At 36.7% G+C, this 19,624-nt stretch overlaps 1 protein-coding gene across 7 annotated transcripts in view; it reads left to right on the top strand.

Annotated features, from left to right (window-relative positions):
* KRAS (KRAS proto-oncogene, GTPase) overlaps window positions 1–19,624 on the top strand; it is a 47,780-nt gene that overhangs the window by 6,443 nt on the left and 21,713 nt on the right. For all 7 annotated transcript variants that reach the window (XM_028828910.2, XM_015151140.3, XM_015151139.3 and 4 more), the window contains exon 3: window positions 19,112–19,290. In XM_028828910.2, coding sequence (XP_028684743.1) covers window positions 19,112–19,290 — 179 coding nt within the window. The remainder of the gene's footprint in view (window positions 1–19,111; window positions 19,291–19,624) is intronic.

Raw genomic sequence — 19,624 nt, 5'->3', positions numbered from 1 at the left:
TGCAGGAGGGGACATTCCCCAACTGTCCTTGTTAACCCATTTTCAGAACATACTTATTAGCATATTTCACACGTAATTTGAATCTTCATGTTAAATTTAACATCAGTGGAGATGGAAAATAAGCATATCACCTTGTCTTTGAAATAGCCCTATATTGTAAGATTATTTCTGAGGCTTCTTTACCCTTGATTAAGCAGTCCTAATCCTTTAGCATTTATTCTACATCTGATGTACTAGTTTAAAAAAATTGGCTCTGAAAAATTTCTGAGAACTTTCTTGAAGTCCCAAGCTGTGAAATCTAGAACAGGTCAAAGTGCCCTATTAAGGTACTGTACTGTGTAATGTCTTGAAGAAACACTTTGCACTGGGGCAAGTTCTGAGGGCATTGGTGGCCTTGGGAAGATGTGTATGCAGTTTAGAACCTGGAGAATTGATTAGATAACTAATCATAGGGAAATGTCACTTATTTTTGGTACTATAAAAAAGTGAAGAAATAATGCCTATTTGCAAAGATTTGATTTAAACATAGAAACAACTTTATTTGGCTTCCAATTCTGAGAATTTACAACAGTAAAGGGGAACAGTCTAATTGAAGTAGACTGCCTATGCAGTAGTCTCTGTATATTTACTTTTGACAAGTTAATTCAATGTATACTACAGTTTTGTTTGTTTCTTTGAGGAGGTTTGAATAGTACACCCATTTCAATCTGTATTGCAAATTCAGGGTTACTTGGCAGACTCTACTATTTAAATCAGATGTAAAAGGAAGTTTTAATAGAATTCACTTTATGCATGAAAGTTTTCCTGGGATTTTGGAAGGTAGTTTTACTGGAAATGCTCTCTGTCTTTCCTGAAAATCTGAGAAATTCCATTACACTTTGTTTCCAATCAGAGGTCATGAATGCTATATGAGTGTATATATAGCATGACGTCATGAATATGATAAAGTGGGTTAGGACACCTTTTGCTAACGATTGTTAAAATGCAATATAAATCTTGAAGAAACAAAGCTAACAGTTAAGACTTTATTTGTGGGGAAGGTTGAAAAAGTTTATAAACTTAAACCTATAACTCTGATTATGATTTCTGCCAAACCAGAAGACTTGACTGTGGGAAGCATTGATTACCTGTGAACTTTGAAACTGACGGTCCCTGACGTAGTTTAGTCACCTGGGAAAAGGTATCTGAGATTATCTGTTATCTCCCAAGTTACAGTGAGTCTCTGAGGGAACTGACGTATTACATTAAATTCTTGGTGTAAACTGTAGGAGAGGCAAGAGAACTTAGTAGTTTAATAGTTGGCCGAATGGAAATGCTGACTCCATGTTATTGTAAAAAATTAAAAATTTAGGAGGATATGGGGATTTCACTGCCATTGTAGGTTTTGATTGGTATTCACCAATCAGTGTGGGTCAGAGAGAAAATTAGAAAGGATATGACTGCACATTTTGGAATTATTAGCAGTTTTTCTACATTTAAGATGGAAATACATTTTTTAAAAATTTAAATCAAATAATACTATATTTTTTGGTGACTTAGGTTTTGCAAAATTTACACTAAGAGGTAGTGAGGAGGGTGGCTATTGTTTCTTTTTGTTTTTTTTTTTTTTTTGAGACGGAGGCTCGCTCTATCGCCCAGGCTGGAGTGCAGTGGTGCGATCTCCACTCACTGCAAGCTCCGCCTCCCAGGTTCACGCCATTCTCCTGCCTCAGCCTCCCATGTAGCTGGGACTACAGGCGCCCGCCACTGCGCCCGGCTAATTTTTGTATTTTTAGTAGAGACGGGGTTTCACCATGTTAGCCAGGGTGGTCTCGATCTCCTGACCTCGTGATCCGCCCGTCTCATCCTCCCAAAGTGTTGGGATTACAGGCGTGAGCCACCGCGCCCGGCCTATTGTTTCTTTCAATAATGTATCTGAGAGGTGGTAACTCACCTAAGGATACGTAGCTAATGAGTGGTGGGATTTGAATTTAAATTCTCTGAGACTAAGTTAAATTTCCACTATACTCTTGTGTAACTTTTTAAAACTGAGAATCAGCTGTTTTTCAAGTTAAGAAAATATTTACTTATGGAGACTAATTCAGATTTGTCAATATATCAAAATTTGAACTTAGCCTACTATCTAATGGCAACTTAGTGGCAGAGATATGATGTAAAATCATTCAGGCATGACACATAGATGGAGTACGTTTGTATTTGAGGCTGTCTTACTATGAAAACCCTGAAATTTTTTTTCTAAGGTAAAATTGGGTGGAACAGGAAGAGTCTCATTTTAAAAAAATGTAGGTAGTTACAGAGATCAGAATGATTAGTTGATCACTTACCAAGTATATATTAAGTATCTACTGTATATAATATGCTAGTGAGAATAAATATAGCAAGATATATTTTTTCCCAGGCTCTAATTGTTTGACATCTGCATGCTTTTATTGTGGCGCTTATAATTCAATTCAAGTATTATGCGCTTCTTTGATGGAACAGTTTCCTATTCAGTAAGGAACACCAGATTAATAATTGGATTGGTTTGTTTCATCTTTAGTGTTGTGAGCTGTAGAGTATTTATTTACCAAGGTTTATCAGTTTTCAGTTTCTTTTGTTTTTCCATGTTCATTATAGAATTCATTTTACCTACGAATGAAGTATGTAGATTATAGGGAGAAAATTTGTAAAATTAAACTGACACTGAAGAGTGGTATAAGAAAAGCCTTATGTGATTTGTAAGCTGTTATTCTTTTGAGTTTATACATATATCTGTAGTCATCAGTGAAGGATGGTTGGGTGACTGCCCTCCAGAGGACATTTGGCAACATCTGGAGACATTTTTGGTTGCCACAACTTGGGGAGAGAGGGCTGCTACTGGCATGTATTGAGTAGATGCTATTACTTTTAATGGCAAAGCTGCAATTACCTTTGCACCAACCTAGTATTAAACTTCCTGCAGTGCACAGGAAAGCCCCCACAACAGAGTTATCTGACCCCAAACCTCAATAGTGTTAAGGTCCAAACCTTGCTATGTTAAACTGTAGCTTTAAACATCCTTTAAATTGTCAAATTCATGTCCCTGACATAAGGTTTATGTCAGATTTTCAAGCATAACAAAGATTTAAACTTTACCTTTTGTAAATTAATAATATGTTAGCTTACTCCAGTGTTCTATTAAAACATTCTGTTTTTAAAATCAGACACACACAGCAATTTTATGTCACTTCTCTTCAAGGCTGTGAAGCTCTCCCCACTTTTGTGAGTGCCCTCTACTGGTCAAATTCTATGCTTTATAACAAGTAACAATGAAATCCTAAGTTTGGGTAGTTTCCCTATTTAAACTATGGGTGTCATCAATTTATAAATATATCTGTTTTATTTAAAAGTCTTATTTTATATGATTGATTTTAAAAAACTTAAAGTATCAGTTGTACTTTCTGCTAATATTAATATAAACATTACCGTGTGTATTAGTTAGGTACTATATTTAGGTCAAATTAAGAATAAGTATTTATTTAGACCTGAATATAAAACTTTACTGGTCATGGTTTTTTATACCTTGGGTTTTTATAAATCCAAAGCTTTATAAACATACAAATGGAAGTGGGTAATGGAAATAAGTGAAAGGAAAAAATGATTTTATGGTTTGGAATCTCCTAAGATTCTGGTTTTAACAATATAGCTAATTCCTTAATCCCAGAAATGTTCTTCACTGCCACTTTGTACCATGCAGTCTTCTTATGGATTAGGCATACACTGAGGCCTAAGACAGACCAGATTCCTGCCTTCATGGAGCTTATTAGTTTTAGGTATCTCTAGATTTCTTATAATACCTATTACAGTGCCTCACATTAGTTCATTTGTGTGGGTTCAACATAGTAGTCAGTACATGGCAAATTCAAGTTTTACTTTTGGGAACTTCATGAATTTTTTTCCTCAGATATCTGCTATCATCAGATATCTTGGTTGAATTCATAGATGGGGTACCCGTGGATATGGATGGCCAACTTTATTTTGAAGAGCAATGTTTCTAGGCAATCATGCTAATTATGTATGACTTAATTTAGAGGCTTTATACTTAAGAATATTACATTTCTTGCGTCTGTTAACCATTATTATTTCATAATGTGTACGTTATGGAAGAGTTAAATTATTGGGATCTTACCATATAAATTAGTAGAAATAAGCCAGGTGTGGTGGCTCATGCCTGTAATCTTAGCACTTTGGGAGGCTGAGGCGGGCAGATCACGAGGTCAGGAGTTCGAGACTACCCTGGCCAACGTGGTGAAACCCTGTCTCTACTAAAAATACAAAAAATAGTTGGGTGTGGTGGCGCATGCCTGTAATCCCAGCTACCCAGGAGACTGAAACAGGAGAATGGTTGGAACCCGGGAGGTGGAGGCTGCAGTGAGCCGAGATCACGCCACTGCACTCCAGCCTGGGCAACAGAGCGAGACCCCATCTCCAAAAAAAAAAAAAAGCAGAAATAGTGAAAATAAAATATTTGAAAGAATTAAGGAGGGACACAGTAACTACCTTAGATACTTTTTTTCAATGTTTTATTTTGAAAAAATTTCAAACCTATAGAAAAGTAGTAAAAAAATAGTACAGCGAATAGCTGTTACTCTTAAACTAGATTCACTAACATTTTGCCATAGTTGCTTTCTCTATGCTTTCACAGATCTATTCATCTGTGTATATAGGTATACACTTATGTGAATGTATATTCTTTATTTTTGCTGAACTATTTAAGATTAAATTGCACGTGTTGTGACCCTTCACCACTAAACTTGGTATAACTTCTAAGACAGGGGTCTGCAAACTATGGGCTGCTTGCTGGCCAAATCCTACCTGCTGTCTTTTTTTTTTTTTTTGAGACAGAGCCTCACTGTGTCGCCCAGGCTGGAGTGTAGTGGCGCAGTCTCGGCTCACTGCAACCTCTGACTCCTGGGTTCAAGCAATTCCCCTGCCTCAGCCTCCCAAGTAGCTGGGACTATAGGTGCCCACCACCATGCCTGGCCAATTTTTGTATTTTTAGTAGAGATGGGGTTTCACTGTGTTGGCCAGGCTGGTCTCAAACTCCTGACCTCATGATCCTCCCGCCTTGGCCTCCCAGAGTGCCAGATTACAGGCATGAGCAACCACTCCTGCCCTCCTGCTGTCTTTTTTTATATGATTTTGTTGGAGCACAGCCATGCATGTGTGTTTACATACTGTGTATGGCTGCTTTCACACTGCAGTGGCACAGTTGAGTAGTTGCAGCCAAAATGACCAAAAGCCTGAAATATTTACTATCTTTAGATCTTTATAGACTTTTTACCTTTAGAGAAAAAGTTGGCTGACCTTATTCCAACAACAGGAATATTTCCTTGTATAACTACAGTATTTTCTTGTATAGCTATAACATAATGATGAAGTTTAGGAAATTCAACATTGTTATACAATACTTTGTCTCATATATGGTCTGTATTAAAATTTTGTGAGTTGTTCTAAGAATGTCCTTTTAGCAGTTACTTATTTTTTTTCTGATTCAGGATCAAAAATTAGTTGTCTTGTCTCCGTCTGTTTTAATCTAGAACCATTTCTCAGCTTTTGTCTTTTATGACAATGATACTTTACAAAGAACTCAGGTCAATTGTTTTGTAGAATGTCCTCTAGTTTAAGTTTGTCTGATGGTTTCCTCATGATCAGATTTAGGTTAAACAATTTGGGCAGGAATGCTCCATAGTGATGTCGTGTCCTCCGCCTTGTATCACAACAGGAGGCACGTCATGGTGGTTTGTCCCATTATTGGTAACATTGATTTTTTGGTTAAGGTGATATCTATCAGATTTCTCTCTGCAAAGTTGCCTTTAATTGCTTTATAATTAATAAGTACTCTGTGGGGAGATACTTGGAGACTGTAAATGCCCTGTTGTCCAATATATTTGCATCCAGTAGGATTTAGCATCCACTCATTATTACTACCTTAATGGTTGCAAAATGGTAATCTTCTAACTCTGTCATCACTTCTCGATTAATTAATTGGCATCTGCCATTAAAAAGGGCTCTCTCTTTTCTCTTCTCTTCCCTTATTTATTTGTTTGGTTTGTTTTGTTTGTATCAGTATGGATTCATGAACTCTTTAATTTAATGTGTTTGAAGTCTGTTATTGTAATTACTGATTTTGTTGCTCAAATTTGTTTTGATATGGCCAATGGAATCCCTTTTAAGCTGGCTTCTGTATGCTTTTAACATGTCCCCTTCAGTTTTTTAGTTTCTTCATGCTTTCTGGCACTGTGTATTCCAGGTTCACCTTGTTCTTTTCCTGTCCCCACCCTGGATTCAGCCATTTGTCTAAGGATCCCTAGTTCCTTTTAGTGGGGAATGGTGTTTAGAAATCAAGATCTGGGTCTTAGGTGCATTTATATAATGTGTTTATATAGTGACAATGGGGTGTCACTGCTTCTAGACCCTTTTCAAGGCACAGAGCTCAGAAATGCATGTTTTTAAGAAATCAAGAGTTAACTGTTCTTCACCTTCTTTCTCCCACAGTGAGAACCATGGATCTACCCTGTTTCTCCTTGTGTAAATTTTACTGCTAAATTATACACTTGTGAAATAAAAATGATAATGTCGTTCTTAAATTATGGATCTTGTAGTATTATCTAAGTAACATAGATTGAGTGACTTAACTTTAGGTTTCCTTATTTGTGGAATTTGGATTAAGTATTTTTCTCCCTTGAGAAAAGTGAGAATCTTTTCTCGTTATCAGAGTATTCTTAAACCATTAAGGCAAACATTTGGGCAAAAATTGAGCTATCTGGCCACATAAAAATTAAGTTATCTTTAACAAAGATAGAAGACAAATGAAAACCTAGAAAAACCATTTGGTTCATGTAACAGGAAGCTGTCTTATATATGAATTAGAAAAAAACAAACACACAAATAGAAAAAAGGGATGGGGGTACTAAAGATATAAATAGCTTATCTACCAAAAAAAGAAATAAAATAAATAACATAAACATATAAAAAGACACTTCATGAATATGATACAAATTCAAACAATAAATAACATTTCTGTCCTTTCATATTGGCTAAGGTTAAAATGATAACTGCTAGGAAGGGTAAGGAGAAATGTGCGCCTTGCACTGTACTGGGAGTATAGACCCTCAGACTGAATCAGTCTAGAGATATGTTTCAAAATGTAAACTACATGTCCTTTGACCAGATAATTCAGCTTCTTGGAATTTATCCAAGGATTTAATTGCGTAAATGTTTAAAATGTATATAAGAATGTTTATTGTAGTGTTGTTCATGATTTTAAAAAAATGGAAATAATCTTCATGTCTACCAATAGAGAATGGGTGAATAAATTATGGTATCTTTGTACATATAAGTAACATAGTTGTTGGAAAGATTAGGTAGATTTAAATACACTGACGTTCAAGAATGTCCGTTATGTAAGTGAAGCTGGGTCACAGCACCTTGTGTTGAGAATGATTTCATCTAAAAACAAAATTACTCCCTCATTTTTTGTAGTGTTTTAGTTTTTTAACATAAGCTTATACTGTTGGAGCTGGGGGAAAAGTAAATACTCATTTTGGAGAGAGAAAAGTTTCAGATACCATTAGATTATTTCATGCTTCTTTTTCAAGCCTCAATAAATTAGATAATTCACACGTAGTCTTGGATTAAGGAAATTGCTATTAAGGCTAAATAAATAATATCTGAGAGGTATATAATATAAAATATGAACATTATATTGGCAGCTGTAATTATTAAGATTGGATCCATGGTCATTCCAGCCTCTCATTCTTACCTAGACTTCAAGTGATCACTTGTGGGGGAATGCCACGTGATTTCAACAGGTTACATATGTATGCTCATTATATGCTTATTTTCAAAGTTTGTCATATAAATTTTCCTTGAGATCATTCAGATTTTTGAACTAGTTTTTTCTCTTGGGAGTAGTACACATTTAATTCTCTCTAGTGCTAAACTAATGTTCACCATTCTTATAATTTTAAGTATCCAGCATTTGGTAAAGAAGTCTTTGTTTTCTTTATCCTTATTTTTAGTGAATGTCTTAGTTTTTAATTGAAAATTCTGCCATGAAAATGAGCTCTTTAACATCTTCACTCCCTAATCAAAACAGAAATCCTTCATAACCTTCAGTTTTAGCTCTCCTTCCCTTTGATTTGTCCAGCTCCATAATATTTATTTTGAAATATGGTGACCAGTTTTGCAAAATTATTATTATTATTATTATTATTATTATTATTATTTTAAGATGGAGTCTCGCTCTGTCACCCAGGCTGGAGTGCAGTGGCCGGATCACAGCTCACTGCAAGCTCCGCCTCCCGGGTTTACGCCATTCTCCTGCCTCAGCCTCCCGAATAGCTGGGACTACAGGCGCCCACCACCTCGCCCGGCTAGTTTTTTGTATTTTTTAGTAGAGACGGGGTTTCACCATGTTAGCCAGGATTATCTCAATCTCCTGACCTCATGATCCACCCATCTCGGCCTCCCAAAGTACTGGGATTACAGGCTTGAGCCACCGCGCCCAGCCTGCAAAATTATTTTAACTATAGATGCCCAATGATTTTGTAAGGACAAGATACTGTTTCTAAGCAGTTCCCAGTAGCCAGTGGCATGCCCCTACTTTTTGTGTCTGCGTGTAGTATATAAAATAATGCAGTTAACTTTTTATAGCACTTTCCATTTTATAAAGAGATTTTCATGGTGTTTAATACTAATCTATGTATAAAATCCTTTATGCAATTTTTTACCTACTTTCACAGCTGAAGGAGCAATAGCTTAGAGAAGATGTGAGATAAAGTAGTTTGCCCAAGCCCATAGCACAAATAAGTGAAGTTCTTTGGCTGTCCATAGATTGAAGACTCCCAAGTCTGTCTCTAGCCTGGACTTCTGTCCTGAGCACCAGACACGTATGTATATCAAGCTGCCTGCAGGTCATACCCACCAGGACAACCCATGAGTATAGGGAATTCAACATGCCCAGTATCACTCATCTTTTCAACTTCGCTCTCTCCTTTGTACTCATCCCCTGTCAGTAAACTCTGTTATTTTTAAAAAATTGAAATGTATTCACATAGCATACAATTCACCCTTTTCAAGTGTATGTGGTTTTTAGTATATTCACACGGGTTGTGCAGTCATTACTACTAATTTCAGAATGTTACAATCACCCCAAAAGAAGTCCCACATCCATTAGCAGTCACTACCCAATCCCTTCTCCCACCAGCCTCTAAAAACCACTAATTTTTCTGTCTCTGTGAGTTTGCCTACTCTGATTATTTCATATAAAGAGAATCATACAGTACATGGCCTTTTGTGTCTGGCTTCCTCCACATAGGATGATGTTTTCAGGTTTCATCTATGTTTTTGCTTTTTGATCATTCCTTTCTCTGGTTGAATAATACTCTGTTATATGGATATACCTTATTTTGTTTATCTGTTCATTTGATGGGCATTTGAGTGATTTCCTCTTTTTGGCTATTTTGAATAATGCCACTATAAACATTTATGTACACGTCTTTGTGTGACCGTATATTTTCCGTTCTCTCGGGTATATATCTAAGGTGGAATTGGTGGGTTATATGGTAGCTCTGTCTTTGACTTTCTGAGGAACTGCCAAGTTGTTTTCCACAGTGATTGTACTACTTACATTCCTACCAACAAGTTTACCTGAGTATTTCTCCAATCTATTTAATCTCCTCGATCCATACTGCTGTTGCTGCCTTAGTTCAAGTTTTGTCATTTCTTGTAATAATTCCTAGATCATCTCCCAGTCTCTGCTCTCCTCCTTCTCTCCCCCCTTCTTCTCTCTATTTCCTCCCATTTTTAACATTTATAGAAGTCAAAAGTCTAGTCCAGAAAGCAGAAACCACACTAGATATTTCAGCATGGAGAACTAATTACGTGTTGGAAGACTGAAAGGCAAAAAAACACTGAAGTAACACAGTAACATCAAGAATGGCCACTACTCCTAAGATTCAGGGAGTGCTGGGAAGATTTGGGGGTTATCAGAACTGGAATCTCAGAGGAGGGGCCCGTTGTCGCTGAGGCTTAATCCCTGCAGAGGTGGTGCCTTTGGCTGCTACTGGTGCATCTGAGTGGGTACGATGAGGCAGTGTCTGGGAAGGGCCAAAAAATTTTGTCCCTTTCTATAATTTGTCATAAAAATGCTAATAGTGAATCTGATCTCCCTTCCTATTTTAAAAACCTTTTAGTGATTTTGTATGGGATAAAGTGTAAAACTCCTTAATATGATACGCGTGATCCTCCATAAACTGGCCTCTGCTTGATTGTCCAGTTTCACTTCTTGGTGCTTATTCTAAGGCCTCTAAGCCAGGGATCCCCAAACCGCAGGCTGCGGACTGGTACCCACCTGTGGCCTGTGAGGAACTGGGCTGCACAGCCGGAAGGAGGGGTGAGCATTACTTGCCTTGGCTCCTGTCAGATTGGTGGCATTAGAGTCTCATAGGAGCGTGAACCCTGTTGTGAACTGCCCGTGCAAGGAACTAGGTTGCATACTTGTTAGAGAATCTAATGCCTGATAGTCTGAGGCGAGACAGTTTCATCCCGAAAACACCCCGACTTTGTCCATGGAAAAATTGTCTTCCACGAAACCGGTCCCTGGTGCCAGAAAAGTTGGGGACTGCTGTTCTAAGCTAAAGTTATATGGAGCTCCTTGGTTCTGTGTCCTCAACATGTTGTTCTATGTATTTTACGTTCTCTTTGCTCCTTTGTGCTTGGAATGTCCCTCCCCTCCCGTCTTAATTCATACAAGTTGATCTCTCCTGTGTGCCATCATTGTACTTTGTCTTGCATATGGTGTTACATTCATTTTATTTTAATTATTTATTTATGTTCATGTCTCTTCCACTCACCTTAGTTGCTTGAAGTCAGAAAGTATATAATGTGTGACACAGAATGTGACACCTAGATTTTCAATAAGTGTTTCTATGATACAAGGGAGACTGATGTGGGTAGGTGGGAATGAACTCATCAACCTCTCTTTACATACCCTAAATTCCCTGTTTCTTCCCTGTTATAATTCTGACAGTCTACAACAGTCTTTGATGGCTTATAAACTAAAAGTGTGGAACACATCATTCTATAATGGATTTAAATAACCTTTCAGAAGAGTAACTTAAAGTACTTGAGCATTAGTTGAGTAAAAAGTTTCTCATCTTTTGCTACAGTTGTTATTAAGCAGTATGTGAAAAGTTCTTAGAATACTTAATACATCAAGAAAACTTACAGTTTCAAAAGGAAATCACCAAGTAATACATTATTGACATTTTCAGCAGTTCTAGTCATGCTGAGAAGAGCATCTCATGGAATTGGCAGCACGAAGGTGGAGATCAAATGGGATGATGTTTGTAATATGCTTATGACAGTATCTGGCATATAAGTAAGGGCTCAGTAAATGTTGACTCCTGTAATTGCTATTAATAGTAATATGATTACCTTTAGTAAAAGTATTAGTTTCTTTAGATTTTTCGTTTACTACAATATAGTAAACAAAATCTATACTTGGAATGTATATATTGTTTTTTTTGATACATGGAATATGTCTTTCGGTGTCAGGGTCACTGCCTGAGTTAGAAAACCCATACTCGAGTATGTTAAAAAGTGAACACACTGAATAATTTTGTTATTAATTATAATAGAAAAATGACAAACTTGATGTTCTGGTAATGAGGTTATCTTATCTTGAATGAGTTAGCTTTTAAATTCCTCAAAATAAAGGCATTTAGTAAACCAGGAAACACTTCATTAATATGCAAATCAGTGTAAAAGAAGATTAAAACTCCACATGGGCAAAGGACACACGTTGGCAATAAATATGAAGATAAGAAAAAGAAACCTATATAACATTATTACTCCTCAAATAAATTGGTATGAAACCAATAAAGATTTGTAGCTTTTCAAACCAACAGAAATTTAAAGTAAAAATACACAATCCTTAAGTAATGATAAAATGGGTGCACTCTTAGTGCTTTATGGAAAAGTGGTATAATGAACTTCATGTGTGTACCAGCCAGCTCTGTCATATCTTAACATTTAGCTGTATTTGGTTTAGCTCTTTTTTTTTTCCAAGATAGAAAAGTTAATACTGTTGAAGACTCCTACATTCTTTTCCCTAGTCTTACTCTCTTCCCTCCCATAAGTGTATTAAAATCTCTGTGTGTATTGTTTTGATTGTATTTTTACATAAAACTTTACATGTTATATACAATTGAATTGAAGTTAAGATTTATTAAATTATTCTTAATACATGTTGTAATTTAAAAATTAACAGCTTCATTGTCTTGGTAAAATTTATAGTATCTAAAACCTATGCTTGTTTTCCTAAGATAAGAGAACATTGCGACATAGATTTTAAAACAAATTGTTGAAAGATTAAAAAATCCACCTTTGCAAACTATTACATTGAAAGTGGGGCATTTGTTGTGAGCATTCATTTCAAATATGTAGTATCTTCAGACTATTTGAGAAGGATTTGTATTACATAATTGAAAAATCTGTTAAATTGTGTTTATGTTAACTGTTTAATTGTAATAAAAATTTCCATTTATTTTTTAGTATCTACATATATTTACATTGAATGGATTCATTCACTTATTTAAGAGGCAGTACTGATTGCCTATAGTGTTCAAGACTATTAGGTAGAGGGTGTGTAGTGGTGAGTAAAACAGGCGTGAGTCCTACCATCATGGAGTTTAAAGCCTAGTAGGGGATATAGACTTACACAATTTCACGAGTAAATACATAATTACAAATTATAATACATGCTATGAAGGAAACATAGGAGGTACCAGGGAAGGAGGAATGCTTTGCATTTTTATTTTTAAGACTGAAGAGTGCTATTGGAGGACTTTGAGCAAGTGAATGACATGATCTAACCTTCATTCATTCATTCATTTATTCCTGGCTCAAGCGATCCTCCCACCTGAGACCTCCCAAGTAGCTGGGACTACAGGCATGCACCACCACACCTGACTAATTGTTTTTTGTATTTTTTGTGTTTTTGATGGGATTTTACCATGTTGGCCAGGCTGGTCTTGAACTCCTGGACCTCGGGTGATCCACCCACCTCGGCCTCCCAGAGTGTTGGGATTATAGGCGTGAGCCATGGTGCCTGGCCCTAACCTACATTTATAAATTATCGTGGTGCCTGGCCCTAACCTACATTTATAAACTATCGTGGTGCCTGGCCCTAACCTACATTTATAAACTATCGTGGTGCCTGGCCCTAACCTACATTTATAAACTATCACTTGCTGCTGTGTGGAGAATATATTGTAAGATTAATAGCAGGGATACCTGCTAGGAAGCAATTGCTGCAGATTGCCTGAGACAAAATAGTTATGGACTAGGGGGATGGTGGTGGTAGGTGGTTGGATGTAGGATATATTTTGAAGATAGGTAAATGGTGCAAGATTGTAGGTCAGTTTTAAATGCTTAGGTAAATTTTCTTTGTAAGACGTTTTAGGATGCCATGTTAAGAATCGCTTTATAACTGTCATTTAATTAAAAAACACATATTTTCTTAGCATAATTTCCCATAGCGGCATTACTGTGTCAAAGGCTATGAACATTTGAATGACTTTCTTTAGATAAATACTGTAATTGCTTTCTAAGAATATTGTGCTTATTTATTATATCACCAGAAATGTTTGACTTCTGTCTACAGTTCAGTCTTGGCAGTATAGTACATTTCATTTAGAAATTTTTTTTATTACTTACGTAGATGGAAAAAATAGTATTTTAGCTGGGAGTGAGGGGACTATGGGGAATAACTTTCCTTCATTTAATATTTTATTGTGAGTTAGTTTAAGTTACTTTATTTTATCCTAGTTTCGTAAGGCTACAAATTAGTAACTTTGGTAACTTATGTACCTAATTTAAAAGTTTACTTTTTTGAAAGGCTGGAAACACTAATTAAAAACGTAATACCTTCATACTTGTCTTTGCTCCATTATTAAATAGTTTCATTATAGAATCTCCGTGTTTTAAAATCATTTTGGTTTTCATAACCAGTACTTCCTCAGAGTGGCAAATTTAAAAAAATATATAAAGAGAATGAATAATATGTGTTGAGAATACTTCAAATATGTGAAGAGTTATTAACTTACAGGAGGACTTGGCAAACTGTTCTATAAAGGGCCATATGAGTCTTTGTCACATAGTCTTGGGTTTTTGTTTTTGTTGTTTTAAACAGCTATTTATTCCTAGCTAGTAGGCAATACAAAAACAGTGGGCAAGGTTTGACCTGTGGGCAGTAGCTTGCTGAACCCTTATTTACACTGTGATTTTTTTGAAAGAGTCTACATTGATGCATAGCTTTTTTGTCCCTCCAAGTACAGTTGACCCTTGAACAACATGCGTTTGAATGACATGGGTCCACTTACACAGTTTTTTTCCCAACCAAATGCAGATATGGAGGGCTGACTTTTCATATACCTGGATGTTTCTGGGCCGACTGTAGGACTGGAGGCTGGGGGGTCTTGGAACCAATGCCCTGTGTATACCAGGGGATGACTATTTCTTATGGCCTGACCTGAAGTTGGAACAGAATCTTTATTAATATATAATTTTTGTTGCATTCGTTTTCTCTTTATATTATCAGTTCTTTTTAGATCATATTTCATTTAACACTTTTTCTTCTTTAGTTTTTACCAAGTTGCGCTGAAAATAGCTCAGTGACTAATTGCACTTCTAAGAATAAGTACCCTAGTTAAAATTAACTCTAAAATACTGAGTTTTTAACCTAAACCTTTTATTTCTAATCAACAGTATTGTTTGTGAGTAGGTTGTAGATTACTTTGAAACTGAATGTGTCTCAGAACATTGCTATCGATATTTTTAAGGTCTGGTAGGGAAAAGATAATAGGAATGAGATATATCAGTGAATAGGGGACTGCTTTTCCAGTTTCTCGGTCCCACTGGTTTAATCACCATGGAAGCATCTTATGAAATATGTGCATAAACTGCTAATATCCCACATTACGGGTTGACTATTCTTTATCTGAAATTCTTAGGACCCAGAAGTATTTTTGGATTTTGGTTTTTCAGAGTAGGGATATTCAGCCTACCTTGGTAAGTAAAGAATGTGAGGTGACAGGCTGGGCGCGATGGTTCATGCCTGTAATCCCACCACTTTGGGAAGCCGAGGCAGATCACCTGAGGTCAGGAGTTCAAGACCAGCCTGGCCAATATGGTGAAACCTCATCTGTACTAAAAATACAAAAATTAGCTGGGCACAGTGGCATGTGCCTGTCGTCCCAGCTACTCGGGAGGCTGAGGCAGGAGAATTGCTTGAACCCGGGAGGCAGAGGTTGCAGTGAGCCGAGATCATGTCACTGTATTCCAGCCTAGACAACAGAGCAAGACTCCATCTCAAAACAAAACAAAAAAAAGAATGTAAGGTGGCAGCAATAGGTAGGAAAAGTCTTTGGTCAGCTTAACATGCGTAGCCATGCCTGGGTAATGGGTTGACTCTAAGACTCTGTACTTTGCTCCCACCTCCTGCTTTTTCATTACTCTTTAGAATGAACAAACAACAACAGAAAAAGGATACATTAATACTATAGCCCACATGTGGAACATGCTAGGCTGGAGTGCAGGTTTTTGATTTATGATCTGTAGGAGTTCTTTCAAGTATTTAATTAAGAGAATAGGCTAAAATAAGTAAATGTCAACTGAATGCTCAAATCTCTACTAAAGAGCCTCTTATTTAGAAAATAAAATAGCTGTCCTTTTTTTCTGACTGGTGAGATAATTAAATTTTATTGTAGACAGTTTGGAAAATACCATATGCTTTAAAAGATAAGCACAATATTATAGTCTAATATGGTAGGTTTTCACACTTTAAAAAATTGAAAACCAAAGAAAAACATATTTAACATAGCATCTAGTACAAAGAAAAGAGATAAGCAAGAGATAAATGTCTTTTTTTTTTGATGGAGTTTCGCTCTTGTTGCCCAGGCTGGAGTACAATGGCACAATCTCAGCTCACTGCAACCTCCACCTCCCGGGTTCAAGTGATTCTCCTGCCTCAGCCTCCCGAGTAGTTGGGATTACAGGCATGCACCACCAGGCCCGGCTAATTTTGTATATTTAGTAGAGATGGGGTTTCTCCATGTTGGTCAGGCTGGTCTCGAACTCCCGACCTCAGGTGATCTGCCCACCTTGGCCTACAAAAGTGCTGGGATTACAGGTGTGAGCCATTACACCCGGCCGAGATAAATGTCTTTTAAATTATCTCCATCAAAGACATAACCTTTATAACATTTTGATGTATATATTAACCAATTTTTAAATACATAATACATTTATATAAATACGTATTATTGTGATCATGCTGCACTTACATCTTTATGTTCTCCTTATACTGTAAACATTTTGAAATATTTTACTAACAACATTTGTAATGACCATTCTTTCTTTCTCTTTTTCTCCCTCTGATAGAATGGTCTACAGAGTAATTCATGAACTAAAGATACTTTAGAGGCTGGGCACAGTGGCTCATGCCAGTAATCCCAGCACTTTGGGAGGCCAAGGCGTGTGGATCATGAGGTCAGGAGTTAGAGACCAGCCTGACCAACATGGTGAAACCCCATTTCTACTAAAAAAAAAAAAATACAAAAATTAGCTGGACGTGGTGGCATGCGCCTAGAATCCCAGCTACTCAAGAGGCTGAGGCAGGAGAATTGCTTGAACCCAGGAGGCAGAGGTTGTAGTGTGCCGAGATTGCGCCTCTGCACTCCAGCCTAGGCAACAGAGCGAGACTCCATCTCAAAACAACAACAACAACAACAAAAGATACATTAATACTATAGCCCACATGTGGAACATTAAGAAAATAATTGTTTTTATGTTTATGCTTTATACCTGTTGTTAGCCCTACCTCTTATTTCATGGCTTCACATTGTAACATCCCTTTACCGTATTTTTTGAGGACTGTTTTGGCAGAATGTGTGAAATCTTAGGCAGAAGTATTAGCCAAAAGTCGGAAGAAAATCAGATTTTTATTTCAAGATTCTGTTAATGTTACCCACTCCCTTCTGTTACTCAATCTTATAGTTACAGCTCTCTCTTTTCTCTTTTTAGAAAAGAAAAAAAGAGGTCCCTCAGGATTTGCAGATGAAACAGTATTGCTCTTTAGAGATATCCATCTGGCTGTTAGATTCCTTTTTCCAGTTTTCAGAGGTGGATGAGGGCATTAGAATCTTGAGTATTGACCATTTCCTTATGTATGCCTTTGACAATAAATAAAATAGATGCATGACAATTATTTATAAGTTGATTGATTTTTCTTGTCATTTAAATCATCTTCAATAATAGAGTTGGTAGAGCTATCCCATTTTTGAAATTATTTTCTTTTGTCGATAACTTTTTGTTACCAATATGTACACTCGCATTGTTGACTCTCCATATAATACCTTAAAAACATTTTTTCTTGTGGTCAGATATACATAACATAAAATTTACTATGGTAGTTTTTTTTTTGTTTGTTTTGTTTTTTAAGACGGAGTCTTGCTCTGTTGCCAGGATGGAGTGCAGTAGAGCAATCTCTTACTGCAGCCTCCACCTCCCGGGTTCAAGTAATTCCCCTGCCTCAGCCTCCTGAGTAGCTGGGACTACAGGCACATGCCACCACGCCAGGCCTATTTTTTGTATTTTAGTAGAGATGGGGTTTCACCATGTTGGCCAGGATGGTCTTGATCTCCTGACCTCGTGATGCGCCCGGCCCATGGTAGTTATTTTTAAGTGTTCACTTCAGTGATCTTAAGTGTGTTCATTAATGTTGTGCAACCATCACCATGTTGTCTAACCATTAGCACCATCTGTTTTGAGAACTTTTTTTATCATCCCAAACTAGAATTCTATACCTGTTAAATAGTCCCCAGTAATGCTCCCTCCCCCAGTCCCTGGTAATCTCTAGTCTACTTTTCATCTTTTTGAATTTGCCTGTTTTAGGTTCCTCATGTAAGTGGAATTATGTGGTATTTGTCCTTTTGTGTCTGACTTATTTCATTTAGCATAATGTTTTTAAGGTTCATCTGTGTTGTAGCATGTAAATACAGGTTGAAGCATCCGTTACCCAAAATGCTTGTGACTAGAAGTGGTTTGGATTTCAGATTTTGTTTTTTTTGATTTTGGAATATTTGTAGATACTTAACTGGTTCAGCATCCCTAATCCAAAAATCCAAAATCAGATGGAGCCCAGTGGCTCATGCTTGTAATCCCACCATTTTGGGTGGCCAAGGCAGGAGGTTCGCTTGAGCCCATGAGTTCAACACCAGCCTGAGCAACATAAGACCCTATCTCTCCAAAAAAAAAAAAAAGATGAAGGAAAAAAAAAATCCAAAATCAAATGCTCCAGTGAGTATTTCTTTTTAGCATCATGTCAGGCTCTAAAAGTTACAGATTTTGGAGCATTTTGGATTTCAGGTTTTTGGATTAACCTGCATTAATGCTCAACCTATATGAAATTTTATTCCTTTTTATGGCTGAATAATGTTCCACTGTATGTATATACTACATTTTGTTTATCCATTCATCCGTTAACAGACACATAAGTTATTTCTACATTTTGTGTATTATAAATAGTGCTGCTGCGAACATCGGTATACAGGTATCTGTTTGAGTCCCTGTTTTTGGTTCTGTTGATTATATATTTAGGAATGGATTTACTGATCATATGGTAATTCTGTGTTTGACTTTTTGAGGAACTACCACTGTTTTCCACAATGGCATCACCATTTTACATTCCCACCAGCAATGCACAAAGATTTCAGTGTCTGTATCCTTGCTAACACTTATTTTCCGTTTTTTGAGTGTTTTTGTTTTGTTTTTTAATAATAGCCAATTCTAATGGGTATGTGGTAGCATCTCATGGTTTTGATTTTATTTTCCTGACGATTGATGATGTTGAGCAGCTTTTCAGGTGCTTAGTGGCCATTTGTCCGTCATCTTTGGAGCATTGTCTTTGGCAAGTCCTTTGCCCGTTTTTAAATTGGATTTTTTGTTGTTGTTGAGTTGTATATAACACCTTTTTTAAAGTAAAAGGTGCACTGTAATAATCCAGACTGTGTTTCTCCCTTCTCAGGATTCCTACAGGAAGCAAGTAGTAATTGATGGAGAAACCTGTCTCTTGGATATTCTCGACACAGCAGGTCAAGAGGAGTACAGTGCAATGAGGGACCAGTACATGAGGACTGGGGAGGGCTTTCTTTGTGTATTTGCCATAAATAATACTAAATCATTTGAAGATATTCACCATTATAGGTGGGTTTAAATTGAATATAATAAGTTGACATTAAGGAGTAATTATAGTTTTTATTTATTGAGTCTTTGCTAATGCCATGCGTATAATATCTAATAAAAATATTAAAATAATTTTTGTGAGGTAGGTAATATCCCTGCTTTATAAATGAAGTTCTTGGGGGATTAGAGCAGTGGAGTAGCTTACTCCAGACTGCATCAGTAGTGGTGTGCTGGGATTCAAACCTAGGCCTGTTTGACTCCACAACCTTCTGTACTCTTGACTCTTCTACACTGAAAAAGCAAGACTTTAAACTTTTTAGATGCATCATTAAAAAGGAAAACCATAAAAAAGAAT

Source organism: Macaca mulatta, chromosome 11 (genome assembly GCF_049350105.2).
Source record: "Macaca mulatta isolate MMU2019108-1 chromosome 11, T2T-MMU8v2.0, whole genome shotgun sequence".
Lineage (NCBI taxonomy): Eukaryota > Metazoa > Chordata > Mammalia > Primates > Cercopithecidae > Macaca > Macaca mulatta.
The sequence above is the reverse complement of the archived record's forward strand: the minus strand, read 5'-3'. Positions and strand labels throughout refer to the sequence as shown.